The following is a 22,214-nucleotide window of genomic DNA, read 5'->3' as shown; positions in this document are numbered from 1 at the left end:
CTTTGTTGAGGCCGGTGATGTGAGACTTAATACAAAAGATCCAATCGATTTCTTTACGTTTACGTTCAGTAGTTGATTTGAAGTTCGAGGCAATTAAAATACATTTTAGGTTTTTTAGAGAATGACTATGAAGATTGAAATGTTCGGAAACTGGGAATCCTGCAAAATTATCACGAATAGATTTTTTGTGATTATTGAAACGTAAGCGGAACCGGGAGTAAACGTGGATTTTCGTTATATTATATATATATATATATATATATATATATATATATATATATATATATATATATATATATATATATATATATATATATATATATATATATATATATATATATATATATATATATTACCGGTTTCGAACCTCTGGACATACAATCAGCGTCCATAGCCTAGTGGTTAGGGTGTCCGCGTACAGAGCGGAAGGCCCGTGGTTCGAATACCGGTGGAGGCTGAAAGTTTTTTCACTGTTCTTGATTTTCCAACTCATTACGATTTTCATATATATATATATATATATATATATATTGCAAAAACCAACCAAACATTGGCTGTTTTACTTCCAATCACTTACCTAATTCAATTATTGTATCTCACTCGAGATCCAGCCTTTCTCTAAATGCAGCATAGTTGTTTAACAGTTTTTCCGTTATTCCTATATATATATATATATTTTTTATATATATATGCATATACATAAATATATATAAACACCCATGTTAATATAAACATGAATGCTTACTTACACAAACACAAACACACAAACAATCATGTATATATTTCGATTTCGATTTATTTTAAACCAGTATAAATATAAAATATTTATAAATAAGCGTACATCAAAAAAACAGTACTTGTTAAGATTAAACAAATGATATGGTAAATGGTAAGTGAAAGAAATAAGATTGTTAAATGGTTTAAACATAAAATGATGAAACAGTCATTACTGAAACTATAATAAAGGATCTAAACTATCAAATTGTATAAACATTGCTGCACAGTATATGAACGAATATAGTATCTGTTAGGGGTGGAGGGGGGGGGGGGGGATTACAATAACAAAGGATGGCTACAGCGTACAAAATACAACATGAAAACTGAAAATCTTAGTAGAGGTTTATAAGGGATCTAGAAAAGTTGTAACGAAAGGAGTGTACATTATGCTTAGAAGTTAAACTCTCTGGAATGGAATTCCAGGTGCTGATGGCTCGATAATGCAAGCTTGTCTTCGAAAAAGTTGGCCGATTGTCAGACGAAGACGATTGTTTGACGTGTGTGATAATTGTGAACTAGGGAATTCAGAACGAATAAATTAGAAAAACCTAAAGGTAAGAGATTGTTGAAGAAGCGATAGGTGAAGGTTGCAATATTAACTTTGAATATGTCATTTAATTTTAACAAGTTAAGGGACTTAAAAAGTGCACTGGTGTCTTTGCGTGGTGCAGATCTACGTAATATGTCTGATAGCTCGTTTTTGGAGAACAAATAACTTCCTTAAAGCGGAGTTACTAGTGCCCGACCAAGCAAGACTATATTAGCAGAGATGGGGATAAACAAGAATCAGAAAAATAGTGCGAAGAAAATGTTTCGGCAATATCTTTTAAAGTCTACCAATTATTCCGAAATCCTTAGCAACTTGCGAACACATGTGAGAAGTATGTTCATGCCACGAACCATGCATATGAAACAACTTTTATAAGTCCATGCCTATCCGGATATAAACCATTCCCATGGACATATGAGCCGGGGTAAGGGGATTTACTCTCAATGAATAGCTAAACATGCAAGAACTCTAAGCAACTATAGAGTGCTAACTTTCTTCCTGACATGTCTCTTTGTCCAAGAAAATTGCTACGAAAAAATAATCAGTTTCTGAGAATGTTTCAGCTGCCGGGCTTTCCTCTGGACCTTTACTCGGCTCTGTACCTTAAATCCTCACTTAACATCGGTAACTATCTCTCTTTCCTTCACTAATTGGCATCATAATCGTCTATTCCTCGTTAAGTTAAAATAAAACATTTTCTTCTTATGAAAGATTAATACCGCCCACTCTGATCATTGAGCTACACGTCTATTCAGCACACGAAACCGTCATTAAAGTTCTTATTGTCTGTGCAACATCCAACGTGTTAGTTTAGTCAGTAATAGTAGACAAAAAAGGATTAGGCCAATTCCCAAATTGTTTGTAATAAAGCATTCTTAAACCTATTGAAAGTTAAGTTCGCTATTGTAACCGGCTCAGACAAACCAATATCATTCATTTACTTCTTGAGAACACGTTCTACACTCAACCGTTCATATTCTGCTATAGTCTAAAACGAATTGAGGTCTGAGAAGCAAAAATGTATAAATAACAAGATATTATTTGAAGGGTGACTTAATATTCCTAGTAAGTGAAGCAGATTGAACCCCGCAGAAGGGATCGTCCGATGAGGCTCGTCGTCACAAGTAACAAAACCACAGCAAGATATCGGAGATTAATTAAGAAAAAAAAATGTGAAAAACAAGTAGGCAATCCATGGACTTGTAGATCCATCCAAACATTTGAGGAGTTTACCACATGACGTCATACTAGCAACACACCAATCATCGTAGGCATACACCATCCACCACATTTGAAGAACATGAGCCTTGAACTCACCGATATCATGATCTTTACATTTAATTAATATATGTTTAATATATTCATAATATATATATAAATTCAAGCAATTAATTCTCATCAAGTATTCATTAATTCCTATGTAGGTATATGATACTTTCATTTAAACATTTTGCGGTATCCAGATCATTACAAAAATTTTCGAGTCCAATGCTAACATTGGTTTAAGTGTGGCGGGCGTTTTGTCCCTTTGGGATGCCCATAATGGGTGATTTGATCTTTGATCTCTAACATTTGACCCTAAAACGCAATAATTCATGGAGGCACCACATCACATGCCAAGGCAAACACACACTTAGCATGGAGTCGATCGGTTTTCGGTTTAATATAATTCCGCGACACACTTTTAAGTGTTCACGCACGCACGCTGACACACGCACAGACAGTACCTGAGTGCGTCACCTGATCCGAAATGAAACCCCACCACCTATACCAGGGGCGTATCCAGGATTCTCTAACCCGGGGGGGGGGGGGGCGCGAATTACTATCTAAGCGGAGCGCCACCATCGGTTGGCGCGGAGAGTACAAGAAAATTTATGGTTTTGATACCCCCCAGATCACCGGAAATGGCCCTTCTCGGGCTTGACAATGACCAACCAGATGTACACTTTTGCCTGAGAACCAAGTATTTCCCAATAGTTTTGTTTTCATCCATAACATTTTGAAGATTGTCACCAGTCACACATCATGTTCGACCTCATCGCATGTCCTGTGGATCATTGCTTTTATATAGGTGATTCTACGTCGCGGCCCACAATACCCGAAAGCCCCACTTTTCAAGGTTTAAGCCCATTATTTGTTCAGAATGTTGGTCAGGAAATTTTTGAAAATTCAGACACAGTTAATTTATTGTTGTACAAATATTAAAACCTCTTATAACGGCTATTATAAAACTTGGTTGAAGGAAATGAAAAATACCAGATATTTCGAAACCGAACACTACACGCAATGGCGTAGGAGGCGGGGGCTACAGCCCCTCCCCCCCCCCAACCAAATTTGTTTTCCCTGAAAATTCGGGCAATATGCTGAGAATTTTTCGGGCACCTACTGAAAGAAAAATAAATTGCAATGATGTAGCTTAAGGAAATGAATAGTTTAAAAATTATCTCCTTGGTAATTAAAAAAAAGTTCTAAGCTTGTCCGACTAATTCGCCATTACTAATGTAAAAGAGAGTTTTGACATAATTGGACCTCCATGCTTTTTCTCCATCTACATAAGACATTTCGTTATTGACATTAGCATCCGGTGGTATACTGCGCAACTTTTACGGACCGTACGGTACACGATGGCATGCGATGTAATAACCGATGCTTGCTTATATGATATTGACATTAACATTTTGGTTAAACAAAAATTTTGGTTATATTTTGCGGGCAAGTCGTTACAGCCCCCAAATCTAATTGGGCTCCTACGCCTTTGACTACACACATAGACAGTTTTGAGGCTGATATGTGATATCTGCTCTTTGCTTTACAAATTCGAATAGGCGTGTATCGAGTAATTTGCCAAGGGAGGGGCGAAGTCTGTAGGCAAACTATCTAAGCGTAGCGCCACCATGAATAGCGCGAAGCGTACAAGAACATTTTGGACGAAAATGCATCCCAGATCGCTGGAAATGACACTTCCCAGGCCTTGTAAATTGCATCTAAGCATTTTCTATTTTGAAAATTACTAGCGATATCATAAAGGAAATTTGCTCAGGGGGGGGGGCGGTCGCCCCCTTCCCGAATTGCGTCATGCTCCCCGACGACTCGGTCGAGTTCAAGACCAGCCATGGCACAGTTGGTTATGATAGACCATATATAGTACGGTATATATATAGATACATTAGTGAGAGAGGAAAATGGAAACGTCAAAAATGTAGTTGTCGGTGTAAGGGGTAGGGTGAGGCGCACGTCCCCTCCGTAATCCTCGATCTGTCACTGGCCACCCTGTGTATATAATAGTGAGCAGCGCTGTAATTATGACTGTTCCTCTTTCTCTCCCCGGTGTCTTTCCGTTTTTCTTTTACTCCCTCCTTTTCTCCTTTTTCTCTCTTTCTTCTTTTCTTTTCCCTTCTTTCCTCTCCTTTTCTTTTCCCCCCTCTTTTTCCCTTTTTTCTTCTCTTTTTTCTCTCCTCTTTTTCTTACCCGGGGGGCGCGCGCCCCAACGCCCCCCTGGATACGCGCCTGTATACCTATATATATCACCACATGTGATGATGGATATCACTGTTAATATAGTTGATACTAGATATATTTATTTCGTCCCAAAAGAATATGGAAATTTGTCGCCCTGCAGCAAAACACATATAATTTCAAATATTTAAGTTACATACAGAATACATTAGTTAAAAGTTAGTCGTATGTCGTATTTCTCAGTGGTTAACGCCGGTGCCTTCCAATCATAAGGTTCCCGGTTCGAGTCACTCCGAGGTTAATGTATGTCTTCCAGTTACAGAGTTGTTGACAATTGACAATTCATAATCATGGACGTTAAATATGAATATAAGAGACTGACTTCGGTCAGCCTGCGGCTTTGATAAGCCAATGAGGCTTCTTCGCGAGTTCCTGCTTGCAGGAGGATCTAAAAATACATATATTTCTTCGAGTTCAATTTAAATTTACCATTATTGAGGATTCAACGGCCCATATGCCTGATTGAACATTCAAGGAATCAAGAAAACTCGGAATTCACTTCGATTGTTCTTTCTTCCTCATGAAAAAACAATTATGCAAACTTTTGGAAAGAGACGTACAGCTGCCTATATCGACCTCGAACAAAAATATCACTGGTAGCGACGAGAATCAGTATGAATTGAACTAAAACCCTTAAAATCCACACGTTGTTTTATTTAGCCTGACGTTTCGATCCTAGCGGGATCTTCTTCAATGGCTAAATGACAAGTAACAGTAACAGAAGGGACAAAAACACGCACAGAATACAGACAGGTTAATGAGCATGGTGAACACAAAGAGATAGATGTAAGGGGATAAGTAGATGTCACCCACAAAAAGAATGCAAGTGGCAATGCGACACATTCGCCTAGCGGCTATCCAAAATCAATATGCAATGTAAAAAAGAAATACTCCAACCAACTAATGATGCAGAACAAGTTTTATAAATTCAACTTCTTAAGTGAATAGGTATTTATTGAGGAGGAACTTTCTCCTTAAAATAATAAAAAAAAAAAGGAACATGCAAAATAAAGGTTACAGCGTTCTGTAATACTGCTTAGGAACACGTAGGACTCCTGAATACTTAGAGATAACAGATTGCTTTGGCGCAATCTTTACCAGAGGATAACATATACTAGATTTAGCTAAAACTACTGAAAAGGTTAAGACTTTCCAAAGTTTTGATACCCCTGGATCTTTTTCAATTGCGAGAGAGCAAACTGGCACGTATAAATTTAGTCTTAATATATATTAATTGGATATTCTTTTCTCTATAGAAGAATGAGATTACCTCTTCTAGTCTGAAGAGCTTTCCCCCTTTTACATCATGAAATTCTGATTTAACATTTATCTTAAAAAAAAAAATGAGTTCTGAGTTGTCACTATGACGAATATTGCCTAAAGGTGTTGACAATACTTGTTGACACGTGGTTGCTGATATCAGGTTGTGGTAGGTGTTATAGTCGGTGATAAAACTATCCTCAAAAGCTTCCGGTCTTCGACCCAATGTGAGAGGAAAGTGGCAAATGGTTCCAGTTCTTAAACTGTCAGACGAGCTCTGCAATACAGCTTTACTTTATCCGGTCAGGTGATGTACTTCCATCCCAACTCTGCCGACAAGCTGCCCTATCCAGAACACTAAATATTGTGTGATACTGGAATCTCCAGGGAAAAATTGTGTTTCAAGCTTTCACAGTTAAATGCCAGATATTAATTAAAGTATGCCAGCCCAGGCTTCAATACAGGTATCCTATATATAGGATCCTGTGCCCCATGATATGAAAATCACAATATTGTAGCTCCGTCTTTTTCAGCTAAGAAATATAGCAGGACTCAATCCGATGATGGTATTTTGGAGAGTGAATAAAAATCTTATCCAACACTCACTTCACTGGCTGGATGTGATGTCACACATAATTAATAGTGTATCAATTTGCATAACTTGGCAATACAATACATTGTCATCTTGACTATGTCCTGCCCTGGTAGGTTTCTTTTGTGTGCACTAGCTATGCTATGCTACCCTGTACCTTTGTATTATTATACTATGCCCTGACCTGGTGATGTTTCTTTTGTATACATACTCAATTATGCTACCTTGTATTTTTGTAGTGAATAGAGGGATTAGGGTTTATGTAAATTGTCCTACATCCTTGGATACTACTTTCCAACATCAACAACAACCAGCATTGACTAAAGTAAAAGTTACTAAAAAAAACTTTCTAAAATAAACAGCTGACAGATTGACTTCTTCTGTCATACAAATACAAATTAACTAAATTATACTATTCTAATGTGACAATTAACTCCCTCCTTTAATAAAATGTGTCTAACACATTTATACACATCTCACATTAGGATATTTGTTTCAGCCTATCCTGCACTGAAATCTCCTTCAATTTCCTCTGCTTCTCCCTAAGCTTCCTGAAATCACACATCTCCATACACTATTGGAAATGAATTTCTTACAGCTCTTTGCTGATGAAGGATAAGAAATTGGCTTGCATTATTTCTGTACTTCTACTCAAGTAGTCAGCCCCTACATTATCGGCTCCCTTTATCACTTGGATGCGGTAACGATATGGCTGTAATGCCAGTGCCCACCTCATTATCCTTCCATTTGCCACTTTCGACTTCCGAATGCATGTCAATGGTTGATGGTCTGTCTCTATTACAAATTCCTTGCCATAGAGATATGGCTCAAACTTGAGTACAGCCCAGACTACGGCCAAGCATTCTCTCTCCATCACTGAGTATCTCATTTGACTCTTGTTCAGCTTTTTGCTAGCATAGGCTACTGGAAATTTTTCACCTGCAAACTCCTGAAGAAGGATCGCACCAACTCCTGTATCCGAAGCGTCTGTCCGAAGTGTGAATTCTCTGTGGAGGTCGGGGAGCTGAAGTATCGGTGAGCTTGCAAGCTTACTCTTCAGTGTTTGGAACGCCTGTTCCTGGCTCTCGCCCCATCTAATCACGTTTGGTTCCCCTTTCTTTGTACAGTTAGTCAGTGGTACTGCCACGGCTGCGAAGTTTGGTACAAACTTCCTGTAGTAACCTACCAACCCTAAGAATGATCTCACTTGAGTCTTTGTAGTTGGTCTCTCTGCTTGCTGAATGGCTTTAATTTTGTCAGGTTTGGGTTTTACTCTACCTTCTCCTATAATATGTCCTAAAAATTCCACCTCATTGTACCCAATGAAACATTTTGTAGGTCTAGCCGTCAAGTTGGCTTTCTTGATTCTTGTGAAGACTTCTTTTACTCTCTGGAGATGTTCCTCCCATGTCTGAGTGTGTATCAGGATATCATCTACATAACTATGGACATTCTCAATTCCTTTAAGAAGCTTCCTCATCACTCTGTTGAATGTAGCACCAGAATTCACAAGACCAAATGGCATCATATTGAACTCGTATAACCCATCATGAGTCACAAATGCTGTTAATGGCTTCGACTCTTTTGCCATTGGGATTTGCCAGTAACCTTTGCTCAGATCGATTTTACTGAAGTAGCAATCCTTGGATAACTTTGCAAAAATCTCTTCCTGGTCTGGAACAGGCTCAGCATCAAACTCCGTGATCATGTTAATTTTGCGTGTGTCGCAACAGGCCCTCAAAGATCCATCCGGCTTCTTTAATGCTACCAACGGACAAGCGTATGGACTTTTGCTGTGCGATATTACGCCCATCCTCAGCATACTTTGGATCTCCTTGCGGATATCATCTCGAAGAGCATGTGGTATTGGATAAGGTTTACTCCTTATAGGTGTTGTATCGCTGACTTTGATGACATGTTCACCGAGCTTTGTCTTCCCCGGTAGGTCAGTCAAACTGTCTTCAAACTCTGTCAATATTTGTTGTACCTGTTGAGTTTTTGTTTTTCCTAATTGTCCGCTGATATTCACATCAGTACTTCGCTCCTTCTGAAACATAGGTGGAAGATGTATAAGATCATCTGTGAAAAATGATTTGAGTTCAGATATACCAGATTCCTCTTGTGGTTCATCTTCTAGAACCGATGTGCAGACAACTTCATACATACTTTGTATTGGCATCTCGAACATAGTAGCTGCCACTTCACGTCTGTTATATTTCTTTAGCAGGTTGGTGTGAAATGTTTTGACCCTATGGCCAAAGTCTATTTTGTAGTTCATCGTACCAACTTTCTGCACTATTGGAAATGGTCCCTTCCACTGCATAAGTAGCTTGTTCTTATCAGTGGGGAGAAGGAGGAGGACTTCTTCTCCTACTTTCATGTTTCTTACTCTTGCTTTCTTGTTGTAGTACGTTTTGTACCTTTGTCTAGACTTCTTGAGCTCCTCACGTGCTAGTTGACATGTTTGCTCCAAACGTTCCTGTAAGTCCAACACGTACTGGTACACAGTCTTCGTCTCACTTACTTCTGATTCGCCGGTCCATAATTCCTTAAGAATCCGCATAGGACCACGCACGGTCCGCCCATATAGCAGTTCAAATGGCGAGAAGCCTGTGCTTTCCTGTGGCGTTTCCCTGTACGCAAACAGTAGGGGATCTATATATCTGTCCCAATCTTTAGGCCTTTCATCGCACATCTTCTTTAACATTGCTTTCAATGTGCCATTAAATTTCTCTACCAACCCATTGCACATGGCATGGTACGGAGTCGTGGTTAATCGGCGAATTGACAATAATCGGCTAACTTCTTTCATGACGCCAGAGACAAACTGAGATCCTTGGTCAGTTAATACTTCTTTTGGGAAGCCTAATCTTGAATAAATTCCAAGGAGTTCCTCAGCTACTGACTCAGCTTCAATGGTTTTCATTGGTACTGCTTCTGGGTATCTAGTTGCGTAGTCAACTAAAACCAATATGTATCGATGTCCACGCTCTGTGGCTGGCTTGATCGGTCCTACTAAGTCTACTGCTACCCTTTGAAATGGTTCTTCAATCAGCGGCATACTTCCTAATGGTACTTTAGTAACACGACCTTTAGGGAGGGTTCTTTGGCATACATCACACGACTGACAATACCTGGTAACGTCTGCTTGCATTCCAGGCCATGTAAAGTCACTCATTACTTTATCACGCGTCTTTTTGGATCCTTGATGACCCCCTAGAATCGATTCGTGTGCTACCTTTAATACATGATCTCTGTAGTCAACTGGAACTACTACCTGCCTAAATCTGTTTCCAAATTCCACTCGAGGAGAACTAAATTCTCTGTAGAGAATGCCACTGGACTTCACATATTTATGAGTACTCCCATTTTTACTCACTTTATCATCTCCTGTTTCGGCTAACTGTCTGATTTTTTCCAAGGTGGGGTCCTGTTGTTGCTTTTCACGTAGCATGTCTGCAGTAACCTCTTCACCAATCGGGGACGATACCTTTAACTTTTTAAAGGGCTTCTCTTTTGCTTTGCTCTGACTCCTTGTCTGTGCTGCGGCAACTGTATTTGGGTCATCATCATTCCTTATTGCCATAGGCTTGGTTACATTTGGTGGTGGTTGTACTGGTTGATCCTGTGTCTGTGACTCTTCCCAATTCGGGTCTGGATTGGTAGGTTCTCGTACACCTGGGACATTCCCTAGAATTAAATCATAGACTGGATCATTCATACACAAGGCCGAAACTGAACCTGAGAAGTATGGAGTATCCACGAGTATGTTGGCAACGGGATATTGTCGTACCGTACCGTCAATCAGGATGCAAGTTTTAACGTCACCTGTCATTTGGCTGGGCTTGACGTACTGAGATCTTACAACTACACCACTGCATCCACTGTCCCGTAATACTTTAACACTTTGATTCCCTATCTTACCCATTTGAACAGGCATCGACGATAAATTCTGATCTTTACATGCGGCTGTAACTTGAGTCAATACAGTTAACTTGTGACCACAATCTAATGTGAAGAATCCCTTCTTACTTGCTTGGAATAGATGAGGATCTGGCTTTACCATCATGAATGCCCCAATGTCTGTACATGCACCGCCAGTTTCCTTTTTGTCTGGAAGGTTCTGTTCGGTCAAAGTTGAGGCGCGTTTCTCCATCATGTCACTAAATACATCTGTCATAAGAGCCATGGTTTGCATTCGCTTTGTCCTACAGTCTCTTGCAAAGTGGCCTGGTTTATCACAAATATAGCATTTCCTGGGTTCACTTCTCTGCCCAGAATACGTTTTCCCTTTCTGATTTTGTTGCTGGAACTTCTGATTGTGATTGTGGAATCTTCCGTTGTTACGATTCTGGTTCCTCGTGGAATTACTGTTTTGAGTACTTCTACTATTCTTGGAGTGACCAGGATACCAACCTCCATGTGCTTCTACATATTGATCGGTAAATTCACCCATTGTTGTGATGTTCTTCGGCTTTCTTTCTTTCAGAAATGTTTCCAAATCTTTGCTACATGAGTTCAAGAACTGCTCTCTCAATATTATGTCTTGGAGTTGTTCATAAGTAGTTACTTCCTCTAATTCCATCCATCTATGGAGATAATTCTTTAATTTTGTGACATACTTGGTTCCTGTATCTTCATGTGCAGGTCTAATATCACGAAATTTCTTCCTAAAACCATCGGCTGTAAGGTGGTATGCACGTAATAAGGCTTGCTTTACCTTGTCGTAATCTTTGGAATCCTCAAGTGAAAGTGATGAATATTCAAACAATCCACAACCTTGAATAAGTGCTGAAAGACTTGTGGCCCATACAGTATCCCTATCCCAACCTTGCAATGTGGCATAACGTTCAAATCTATTGATATATGCATCAATGTCGTCTTTCTCTTGGTTGAATGGTGGCAGTTTAGGTGGTCTACTTCTTGCTGCACTACCATTACCATGATAACCTCCATTGCCTATCTGTGCTTGTGCCTCAGCTTGGGCTTGCTTTGCTTCTTCTATCTTGAGTTGTATTTCTAACTGCTTTGCCTTTTCTCTTTCTATTTTTTCTTGTCTCTGCCTATCTTCTTCTTGTTCGTGTGCATCAATCGCCCTTTGCTTAGCTCTTCGATCTCTTTCTTCATCTCGTTCTTGCTTAAGCTTGTCCCTTTCATCATCTAAGAATTGTTTTAGTTCTACACCTTTGAGACCTAACTTTTCTCCGATTGACACAAGTTTTTCTAACTCTAGTTGACTAGTCATGACTAATGTATAACAATGACAATGTATCGAAACCAATTACTGATGCCTGCAGTTTAGTTTAGAGTGCGCGAAATTTATAGTTACATCCGACAACAATGTAATTTCATATCATAGGTAACACAGTTGTACGATTAAACAACAATGATACACTAATTGTGTAAGTGGATTTCACGTCTGGCATAAAACATGTAAAATACAAAACCCAATTAACTACTTGCCAACCAACATTACGTTAGATGTTGCTTCAGTTCTTGTCGGGACCGCCAGTAAGACGCTAGAATGGAAGTACACAGGTAGACCGACCAAATAAGAGCTGCTCTTGCGGAATTCGTCTGCGAATACAAGTAAATACAAACAATTAATATACATATAATTCACAGGTTGAATTTTATGACACCAACCAGTTATGTATTTTTCACTTCTGTCAAAGAAAATGCTTATGCTTAAATCTTGGATAGAATTCCCGGACAGGCCCCCATTTAATTGTCACCCACAAAAAGAATGCAAGTGGCAATGCGACACATTCGCCTAGCGGCTATCCAAAATCAATATGCAATGTAAAAAAGAAATACTCCAACCAACTAATGATGCAGAACAAGTTTTATAAATTCAACTTCTTAAGTGAATAGGTATTTATTGAGGAGGAACTTTCTCCTTAAAATAATAAAAAAAAAAGGAACATGCAAAATAAAGGTTACAGCGTTCTGTAATACTGCTTAGGAACACGTAGGACTCCTGAATACTTAGAGATAACAGATTGCTTTGGCGCAATCTTTACCAGAGGATAACATATACTAGATTTAGCTAAAACTACTGAAAAGGTTAAGACTTTCCAAAGTTTTGATACCCCTGGATCTTTTTCAATTGCGAGAGAGCAAACTGGCACGTATAAATTTAGTCTTAATATATATTAATTGGATATTCTTTTCTCTATAGAAGAATGAGATTACCTCTTCTAGTCTGAAGAGCTTTCCCCCCTTTACATCATGAAATTCTGATTTAACATTTATCTTAAAAAAAAAAATGAGTTCTGAGTTGTCACTATGACGAATATTGCCTAAAGGTGTTGACAATACTTGTTGACACGTGGTTGCTGATATCAGGTTGTGGTAGGTGTTATAGTCGGTGATAAAACTATCCTCAAAAGCTTCCGGTCTTCGACCCAATGTGAGAGGAAAGTGGCAAATGGTTCCAGTTCTTAAACTGTCAGACGAGCTCTGCAATACAGCTTTACTTTATCCGGTCAGGTGATGTACTTCCATCCCAACTCTGCCGACAAGCTGCCCTATCCAGAACACTAAATATTGTGTGATACTGGAATCTCCAGGGAAAAATTGTGTTTCAAGCTTTCACAGTTAAATGCCAGATATTAATTAAAGTATGCCAGCCCAGGCTTCAATACAGGTATCCTATATATAGGATCCTGTGCCCCATGATATGAAAATCACAATATTGTAGCTCCGTCTTTTTCAGCTAAGAAATATAGCAGGACTCAATCCGATGATGGTATTTTGGAGAGTGAATAAAAATCTTATCCAACACTCACTTCACTGGCTGGATGTGATGTCACACATAATTAATAGTGTATCAATTTGCATAACTTGGCAATACAATACATTGTCATCTTGACTATGTCCTGCCCTGGTAGGTTTCTTTTGTGTGCACTAGCTATGCTATGCTACCCTGTACCTTTGTATTATTATACTATGCCCTGACCTGGTGATGTTTCTTTTGTATACATACTCAATTATGCTACCTTGTATTTTTGTAGTGAATAGAGGGATTAGGGTTTATGTAAATTGTCCTACATCCTTGGATACTACTTTCCAACATCAACAACAACCAGCATTGACTAAAGTAAAAGTTACTAAAAAAAACTTTCTAAAATAAACAGCTGACAGATTGACTTCTTCTGTCATACAAATACAAATTAACTAAATTATACTATTCTAATGTGACAGTAGACAAGGGATGGAGAGAAGAAAGAAAGAAACCAACAGGGGAAGAGGAGAGGTAGGAGATAAACAGTGGAGGGACAAAGAGAGCATTAAGGGAAGGGGTAGGGAATAAACTGGAAGAAGGACAAAGACAGAAAGGTGTGGAGAAAAAAGGGTGGAAGAGAGCTATGAGAAGAGGAGTGAAAGGGGGGAAACAAGGGGAGAAGAAGGGGGGAGACAGAAGAAAAGTTAGTCATGTCCTTCCTGAATGTTGAGCCCATGAGGTTGAATGGTGCGAAGGCGTTGCATCCACAGCCTCTCTCTGCTGATTCGTACTAGGTCAGGGCGGCTACCTAAGGATTCAATCCCCTGTAGGGACATGTCATACACCTGTGTCAGTTGCCATAGCAACAGTTGCTATAGCAATGGGTCACTTATCCTGAGTAGCTACTGTCGGGGGTCACCCATGTTGGATTACCAAGGATGACCGGAAGTCCATGACTGAGGGAGGAGTCAAAACGTGTGGGTGGTAGTGTTTGTCTGTGTGCCGTTTTGTGTGTCTGTTGTCTAATTTTGTATCAAACACTCCTCCTAAACTGCCGGGCCGATTTTCTTCAAACTTGGTGGGAAGGTATCCCAGGTGAACCCTTGCGTCTCACATACCCCCCCCCCCGAACCAAAGGTCATAGGTCACAGTCAAAGATCAAATTTAGTTAAGATCGAGTTTTTGCTATAACTCCAGGGGTAACATTTAACTGACATAGAACCTTCACATGTATTATGGTGATATCAAGTACTACTCTCCTCTGATTTGCCAGATTGCGTAGCTATTAACAAACGTGTTCATTTGAAGTCAGTGTTTGCTAGCGATGATTTATACAACTCCGTGGGTTGCCCTATTGTTACAATTTTTAAAACAATGGCTTAACGTTTAAATATGTAATGAGGAGCTGACGTCATCACCAACTTTAACCTTAAAGGAGCATTCCAGATATTTGCATATTTTAAAGCTAAACTGAAATAGATGTGGAACATTTGCAGCTTCAAATCTTTCTATTTTCTTCGAAAATGACATATCCAGAGTAAAATGCTACATATAATCATCCGTAAAGAGTCTTATGCAATCCACTCGGAGCCAAAGAGCTGTATCTGCTGCTCTGATGAAATCTAGGGATTCTTTTAGAGAGATATAAAGGAACTCTAATGAAATCCTGTTAACTGTACGTCACTGTATACGTGTTAATCCGCCATCATACAATGGACTGTGGATTGTGTGGTTGGACAGACCAATCGTTTGTATATTTCGCCAAGTGTCATTATTAGCCACGACCTTACAACAGCTTATAATTACAATAACATAACAGCGATTCGGTGGGCGTAGCTTCGGCTATCAGCTTAGGAAATATATCAAATTGAAAAAAAAACACACACACAACGCTCGTGAGATCTCTTTAGTTAGCAAACTGGCGAAACTCTGTGATTTAAACTTATTGCTCTCTCTCTTTACATAGAAATTTGAAGACAAAAACTGATAGAAATAGAGGCGTACTTGATGCCGTTGCTAGGCAGTGACATTCTAGAAATAAAAGCCAAAGAAAGTAAAATTCTCTTCATTTTTCAAAGAGAACGCTCGAACGACCGGAGTTTATGAGATGGAATCTGTTTCTGAGTTCACTTTAACTTCAGATAATATTTCTCTGCCGTTTACAACTTTTAGCCCGAAAGAAAACGTGACGCAAGGAACGTTTTTAGCGATATGTACTGTTCTTGTATGGAATGGAATTTTAAGCGTGATCGGTAACTTTATCAATCTTCTAGTAATTAACAGGGTGAAAAGTTTCAAACGAAATATGAAAATCTACATGTTCCTTTTGTCCGTAACAGACTTTACGACTGGATTCCTTCTATTAATAAGCACAGTAATGACTACGTTCTTTTCGTTGGAATCTGGTATGATTTTCTGTATACTGTCGGGGTTTTTGCTAGCTCTATCTCCGTTCTTGTCAGGAGTTTGTCTGTTCAATATCGCCATGGATAAATTTGTATCCATACACTATCCGTTTCGTTACCACAAGTTCAGTAAAGTTCCTCATATCTACGCCTTCCAAAGTCTTGTCGTAGGTACTGCTATTCTGTTGTGGGTGTCACACGTTGACGGGAAAATGTTTCAAAACATTCCTTACGTTCCTCTTTACGGCATCTGTCTTATCAATTTCCGCAACAGAAAAAAGACAGTTAGTATCGTGGTTGCCGCTTTATCGGGGATGGGAGTTCAACTAATAGGTATCACCTTCATGTATTTACGAATAGCAGTCACTGCTTGGCAACAAGGAACAAGAATCAACAAGATGGTTGCTACCGTCCACGCAGACGAATCTCAACTTGTAAAGGAATGGAAAGGATTTGTTTTATTTACGGTTGTAACCATGGCATTCTACTTGACTTGGGTTCCATTTTGGGCGAGCCAATTTATAATCCTGTTGACAGATGTTGAGTTTCCTAGTGTTATTTACTTCATCGGAGGTTCTCTTACTACATCAAATTCATACTGGAATCCTATTATATATACACTAGGCAATGAAGCATTTAGAACTCAAGTAAAACTTTTGTTTAAAATGAAATATTAAACAGAATGAATCACTCCAGAACTTCCACAAGGCTCGTTTTACAAGCAGGGATGTTGTTTGCAATGCAAGGTGACTGTAGGCACAAGTTTAATTTTGAAATATTGTAGACCATATCACTTTAAATTAAGGTCTTTGTCATGGTCAGAGGTGGACTTAAGTCCAAGTGGCTGTACTGTAAAGCACTTACCATTATTCAAAATTTTCTGTAAAAAGACGAAGATTTCACTTTAGGCACAAAAGTAACTTGGCTGCTATACACATACCCTTGCTACCACTTTCGTTTTTGTGCGCTCAATGCTCATACATCAACATGTCTGGAATATATTGTTTTACATAAACACTAGTCTGAGGGCGAGGTAGCTCCGTCATCAGTAGAGTTCCTGTATAGAGAAGGAACTCTAGAACTCTAATCAGCACAGAAGAGACATGATCTCCCTGACAGTGGGAACCTGAACGCACCGTTACAACCGAGAGAGAACCAACCGAGGCATGTTTATAACCTCAATCTCGTTTCTTCGAATGTAGCATATCAACAGTATGAGACCTCTAACGTAAAGACCTCTACAAGGGCTTTAATGCAAGCGGATTGTTTGTGAATTGTTGACTGTCACCCTTCCTGTACATTGTATTCAACAAGGGTTTGTTGTGGAACAACTCCCTGATTCACTATCACAGTGTATACCTGCCTGCAGCTCACACTAGTGGTTTAGCAGTACATCGACGTGTTGCATTCACACTTAAGTGTATATATTGCAAAAATTGCACTCCTGAAATAAAATGTTTTATGTCGTTTCACCTGTTTTGCAGAATGTCATTTTTTTGCCCGAGGCTCTTTTGCATATTATATTATTCGTTTTGACCGGTTGCTAGTCATGGTGACCAGGGAGTGGCATGAGAAATTGTTAAATTGATTTCTTTTTTCGTACAAGGTTTACATTACGAGACAGCAGTCTGTTTAATTTTATTTGTTCCGCCGGAAGTTTCCTCTTATGTAAAACCGTATCGTTGCGTTTGAAAAACGCTGAAAACCACTATATCACGTCAATGACGTCAGTCTGACGTCACGTCTAAGTCGATATACTATAGTGAGATTGGTTGAGATAGAAATCAAGGTTCATCGTGGACTGGTTATACTCATAACATGCCTAACGAAAGACACTTCCCATAGGTTAAGTTTAAGTTGATTAAAATCAAGTATAAGTACATGAAAGTACATTTTATAAAGAGGATATGAAAAACAGTCCACGGGTTATAATGATTAAAATAGCATGGAATATATGTACAAATAATAAATCAAAAGTTAATAAAAGAATTAGAGTAAGATTTGTGGAACAGCCCCCTGAATACATATGGCAGACCAATAAACGAAAGAATTTTTCAAACGTACAGTTAGAAAATTTTGGCGTGATTGTCCTTTTTCTCAAATTATAATTAGTCTGTTAAAGAAGTGACTTCAGCTCGTTATGGAGTGGGTGTTTCTCGTCTCTATGAATTTGATGAGAAAGTCTTGTAACATCTCTCATGGCTGCATTGTTAACTTGGTTAATAAGGGTGATAAAATCTAGGCTAAAAAGGTTCACACAGTAAGGCAAGGAGGCTCTAATTCTTTTCTAATCCTTTACAAGTAAAACATGGCACAAGGCAGGAACAGCGTTTATAGTATGAGGTAGTACTTAGAAATTCGCCGGTCATAAGTTCGGTTAATATCTACGTGAAAGTGTCAATGTTGTATGATGCTGGTCATACTTAGTACTAGAAGATATCACTGTAGTGGGAGTAACTATACAAAAACCGTAACTATATATTCATCCGAGTCAGTGAGGTATGAATTGTCTGAAGGCACTACCCCTAACTACTTAATTGAATTTATTAAAGTACGTTAATGTCATCTACAAGCTTTTATTGGAAGTATCAAAAGCCTCCACTAAAATAGGAGATCGGTCCTTTGAAGTTTATGTTCCAAAAGATTGAAATCACCTTAGCCTTTCAAATTAGATAAAATACTTAGCTGTGTGTTTTTTGTGAATTAATGTGACATATTTTGTAGTTTTAATGATCTCTGCTGAGTTTGTTCCATCCCTGTTGTGTTTCTCTGTATGTTTTATGATTCTGAACTTTCATGTTGCTCTTGTTAGTTTCGATTTTACAGTATCTAGTTTGCTCGTATTGTTTATAGTTTGTATTGTCTTACATATTTAATTTCATTGTTATTTTCTTTTTTATTAAGTTTTGAAGTTTCCTTTATTTGTAAAGCACTTAGACCTTACTTTTAGAATAAGTGCTCTATAAAATGTATTATAATATTAATAATAATAATAATAATGACAGTGATAATGACAATGACAATGATAATGATCATGATCATGATAATGATAATGATAACGTAAGACCTCATTACCAGCTTCAGCTCAATATTCTGCAGTAAGTTTGCCTTCGGCAGCATTACCTTCAAGTATGCATAGTGTCACTAAGTATTTTGTATTGTGACTTATAACGGAGTGTTATACAGAAGTCAAGGAAACTTGAACTTCATTAGCTAAATGAAGAGTATTATCAGTGCTTTAAATCTGTAAGTTATCAATAGGATTGAGAGGCTTACTCTCCCATACTTCAACTTATTACTCATAATCTGAATAGGTCAACTTTCTGCATAAGGAGTGGATCGAAACTAATCCAGTTTCCATTAGAGTAAGGAATCTGGATTTGAAATATTATATTATACTTCAACACTAATACGCTATACAAACAGGCAACTGTAAAGTATCTCTATGGTGTATGTGCTCCACGTACTTGGATGTAGGGACACAGACATGAATCATCAGTGACGTCACAACAATGTTCGCACCCTTTAAATAGTTTAAGGTTATTTTCCAACGTTACTTTTTATTTACCTGTAATTCACATGCTTTGGTGAATAGTTGTTTTGCATCTTTTGGGGTTGCGATAAATAGGTCTATAAAATACCTCTGTGGTTATTCTGGACTCACAAATAGAGAGACCATGGTTTCCATGCAGAAATTAAACATGTTCCGTATTTGCAAGATACTATTATTTAAATCTCTCTCTCTTTCCTCTGCCCGCCCGCCCGCCCCCCCCCCGTCCCCCCCCCTCTCTCTTTCTGTCTCTTCTTGCCAAACACTAAGTTTCGTAATATGTTCATGCATATATAAAGACTTTCATTAGCAAAGTCAAGCAAACAACTCATCAGCCCTAATTACCCTGATAGTTTTTATGTGGCATGTATCTTTATGGCTTTAAGATACCTTACTTATCTTACTGTCATGCTGGATACAGACGCGTCTACATATCATGTATAGTCTATGGTTTAAATCGAACTAGATGTTATGTGTCAGACAGACAGACACACTCACATAATTATATATAGACACAACAGTGTAATTGTAAAGAACAGAATGTTAAGTAAGTACACGTAACCTCAATATGTGTTAGCTGGAATGTATATGAGAAGTAAGCTGGTAAACGGTGACAGATGATCAATGGAGCACTGAAACACCTTATGCTTCCCCCATCTCAACGACTCCAACCCCCTGAAGCATCTTATGCTTCCCCCATCTCAACAACTCCAACCCCCTGAAGCACCACATGCTTCCCCCTCCCAACAACTCCAACCACCTGAAGCACCTTATGCTTCCCCCATCTCAACAACTCCAACCCCCTGAAGCACCACATGCTTCCCCCTCCCAACAACTCCAACCACCTGAAGCACCTTATGCTTCCCCCATCTCAACAACTCCAACCCCCTGAAGCACCTTATGCTTCCCCCATCTCAACAACTCCAACCCCTGAAGCACCACATGCTTCCCCCTCCCAACAACTCCAACCACCTGAAGCACCATATGCTTCCCCCATCCCAACACTCCAACCACCTGAAGTACCGTATGCTTCTCCCATCCCAACATCTCCAACCCCCTGAAGCACCATATGCTTCCCCATCTCAACAACTCCAACCCCTGAAGCACCATATGCTTCCCCGTCCCAACAACTCCAACCCACTGAAGCACCATATGCTTTCCCCATCTCAACAACTCCAACACCCTGAAGCACCATATGCTTTCCCCATCTCAACAACTCCAAACCCCTGAAGCATTAAATGCTTCCCCCATCTCAACAACTCCAACCCCCTGAAGCACCATATGCTTCCCCCATCTCAGCAATTCCAACCCCCTGAAGCACCATATGCTTCCCTATTCCAGCTCCAACCCACTGAAACAACATATCCCCCCCCCCCCACCACCCACCTCCCTCTCCCATGTCAAGTTTTGTATAGACAATAACAGGTTCAAATTGATATATATTGCATGGGCGTGTTCACAGTGTCGACTTGAACTTGAGGGCCCTTTACATTGGGGGCTCTGATGATAAAATGTCCCATTTACAATAGAAGGGTGTGTGTCCTGGGTCGTTAGAACCGATACCATTGAAGGGGAATTAAAATTAAATGTGAAATGGTGCGTTCTGCTATATATTTAGGCTATGAATTAGGTCTACATGCAAGGTTGTGCTAAAAAAAATCTATGTAGGGTTGAAAAGAGGGAGTAAAACTTGTAAGACTTAAAAGTCAAGATATCAACGTGTTTCTTCTGTTAATTTGTGTTATTATTTAACTTTAATAATCTATGATTAAATTGCAACTCTATTGCAGAATATATATATGTCTTCTCTGGATAATTTGATTGAGATATTACCAAGAAAAACAAAAACAAAATCAACTTAATTGCCGGGATGGCATTATTCGCTATGCTTTTGCCAAAATTAAAGCAATCATGATTCGCGATGTTATGAGGATGGTACTTGGACTTTAATATGCAGACAAGTTCGATAATTTACTGAGCATCCAACTGCAGCCACCAGAAGATATCTTCCAAAGGATTTTATGATCGGTTTAGTCACATGGTTTAAGAGATTGATGAACACACCCTCGTAATGGTGCTCCTATAATCCGTTTCGTGCCCTGATGATGGACCCTTATATGAGCATAGCGCCGCCTGTTGAACTAAGCGAGTTGTACTAATTAACGGTTACGCTTAATGATTGACTTCTTGTGTTAACTAATTACCATTATAGTTCCTTACAGCAAACTGATACAGATCACGGTTCAATTAGGTCAACCAACTTTGTTGGTTTCCATTGTATGCAAGGTAACGGGCTGTAGTTAGTCCTTTCATGATATGGTCAGATTTCATGGAGTTATATTAATTAATTCAAAAACAAAAATAAACGATAACCCCTCGTCTAATTCGGAGAGATCATTGATATAAACTTCTCGACAGAGAAACCTCCAACTAGCGAACATCAAACATGTGCGTGATTCAAGAAATTTCACATCAGAGGGTTTAGATGAATATTAATGAGCTAATGTTTGTTTAAGCTGTGGATTGATTGTTAAGTCCTAATGGACTTGTCAATAGCATTGACATGTAGGCTGCCGTTTGTCTTTAACTGTCACTGTGCTTTCATGACAGGTTCACGCTCCGTGGCAAAAGGAGACATAATTCCGAAATAATTTTTGACATTGTTTGATTTAATATCCGTTCAGCTCTATCCAATGAATAAATTGCATCCCATCGAGGTAAGCAAACTTCTTTTTTATTAATAACTTCAGACATAACTATTGGAAAGATGAAAATTGTCATCTCATAGAGAACCGTTGCAGACCGGTATGAAATAATTTGGGTGAGACTTGTTCTCT

At 38.9% G+C, this 22,214-nt stretch overlaps 2 protein-coding genes across 3 annotated transcripts in view; one reads left to right on the top strand and one right to left on the bottom strand.

Annotated features, from left to right (window-relative positions):
* Nucleotides 1–1,850: 1,850 nt before the first annotated feature.
* Nucleotides 1,851–22,214, top strand: part of LOC139973700 (patched domain-containing protein 3-like) — a 47,205-nt gene continuing 26,841 nt past the window's right edge. Inside the window, exon 1 of one of the 2 annotated variants that reach the window (XM_071980535.1) lies at nt 1,851–1,951. The gene's annotated coding sequence lies outside the window, so the exon portion shown is untranslated. Of the gene's footprint in view, nt 1,952–21,773; nt 22,095–22,214 lie in introns of those variants that run through there. The other variant, XM_071980534.1, reaches the window with a different exon arrangement.
* On the bottom strand, nt 7,288–11,940 carry LOC139972973 (uncharacterized). The gene has a single exon (XM_071979290.1). The coding sequence runs from the start codon at nt 11,938–11,940 to the stop codon at nt 7,288–7,290; it is 4,653 nt and encodes a 1,550-aa protein (XP_071835391.1).

Source organism: Apostichopus japonicus, chromosome 9, assembly GCF_037975245.1.
Source record: "Apostichopus japonicus isolate 1M-3 chromosome 9, ASM3797524v1, whole genome shotgun sequence".
Taxonomy (NCBI): Eukaryota; Metazoa; Echinodermata; class Holothuroidea; order Aspidochirotida; family Stichopodidae; genus Apostichopus; species Apostichopus japonicus.
This window is presented reverse-complemented; position numbering and strand designations above follow the sequence as displayed.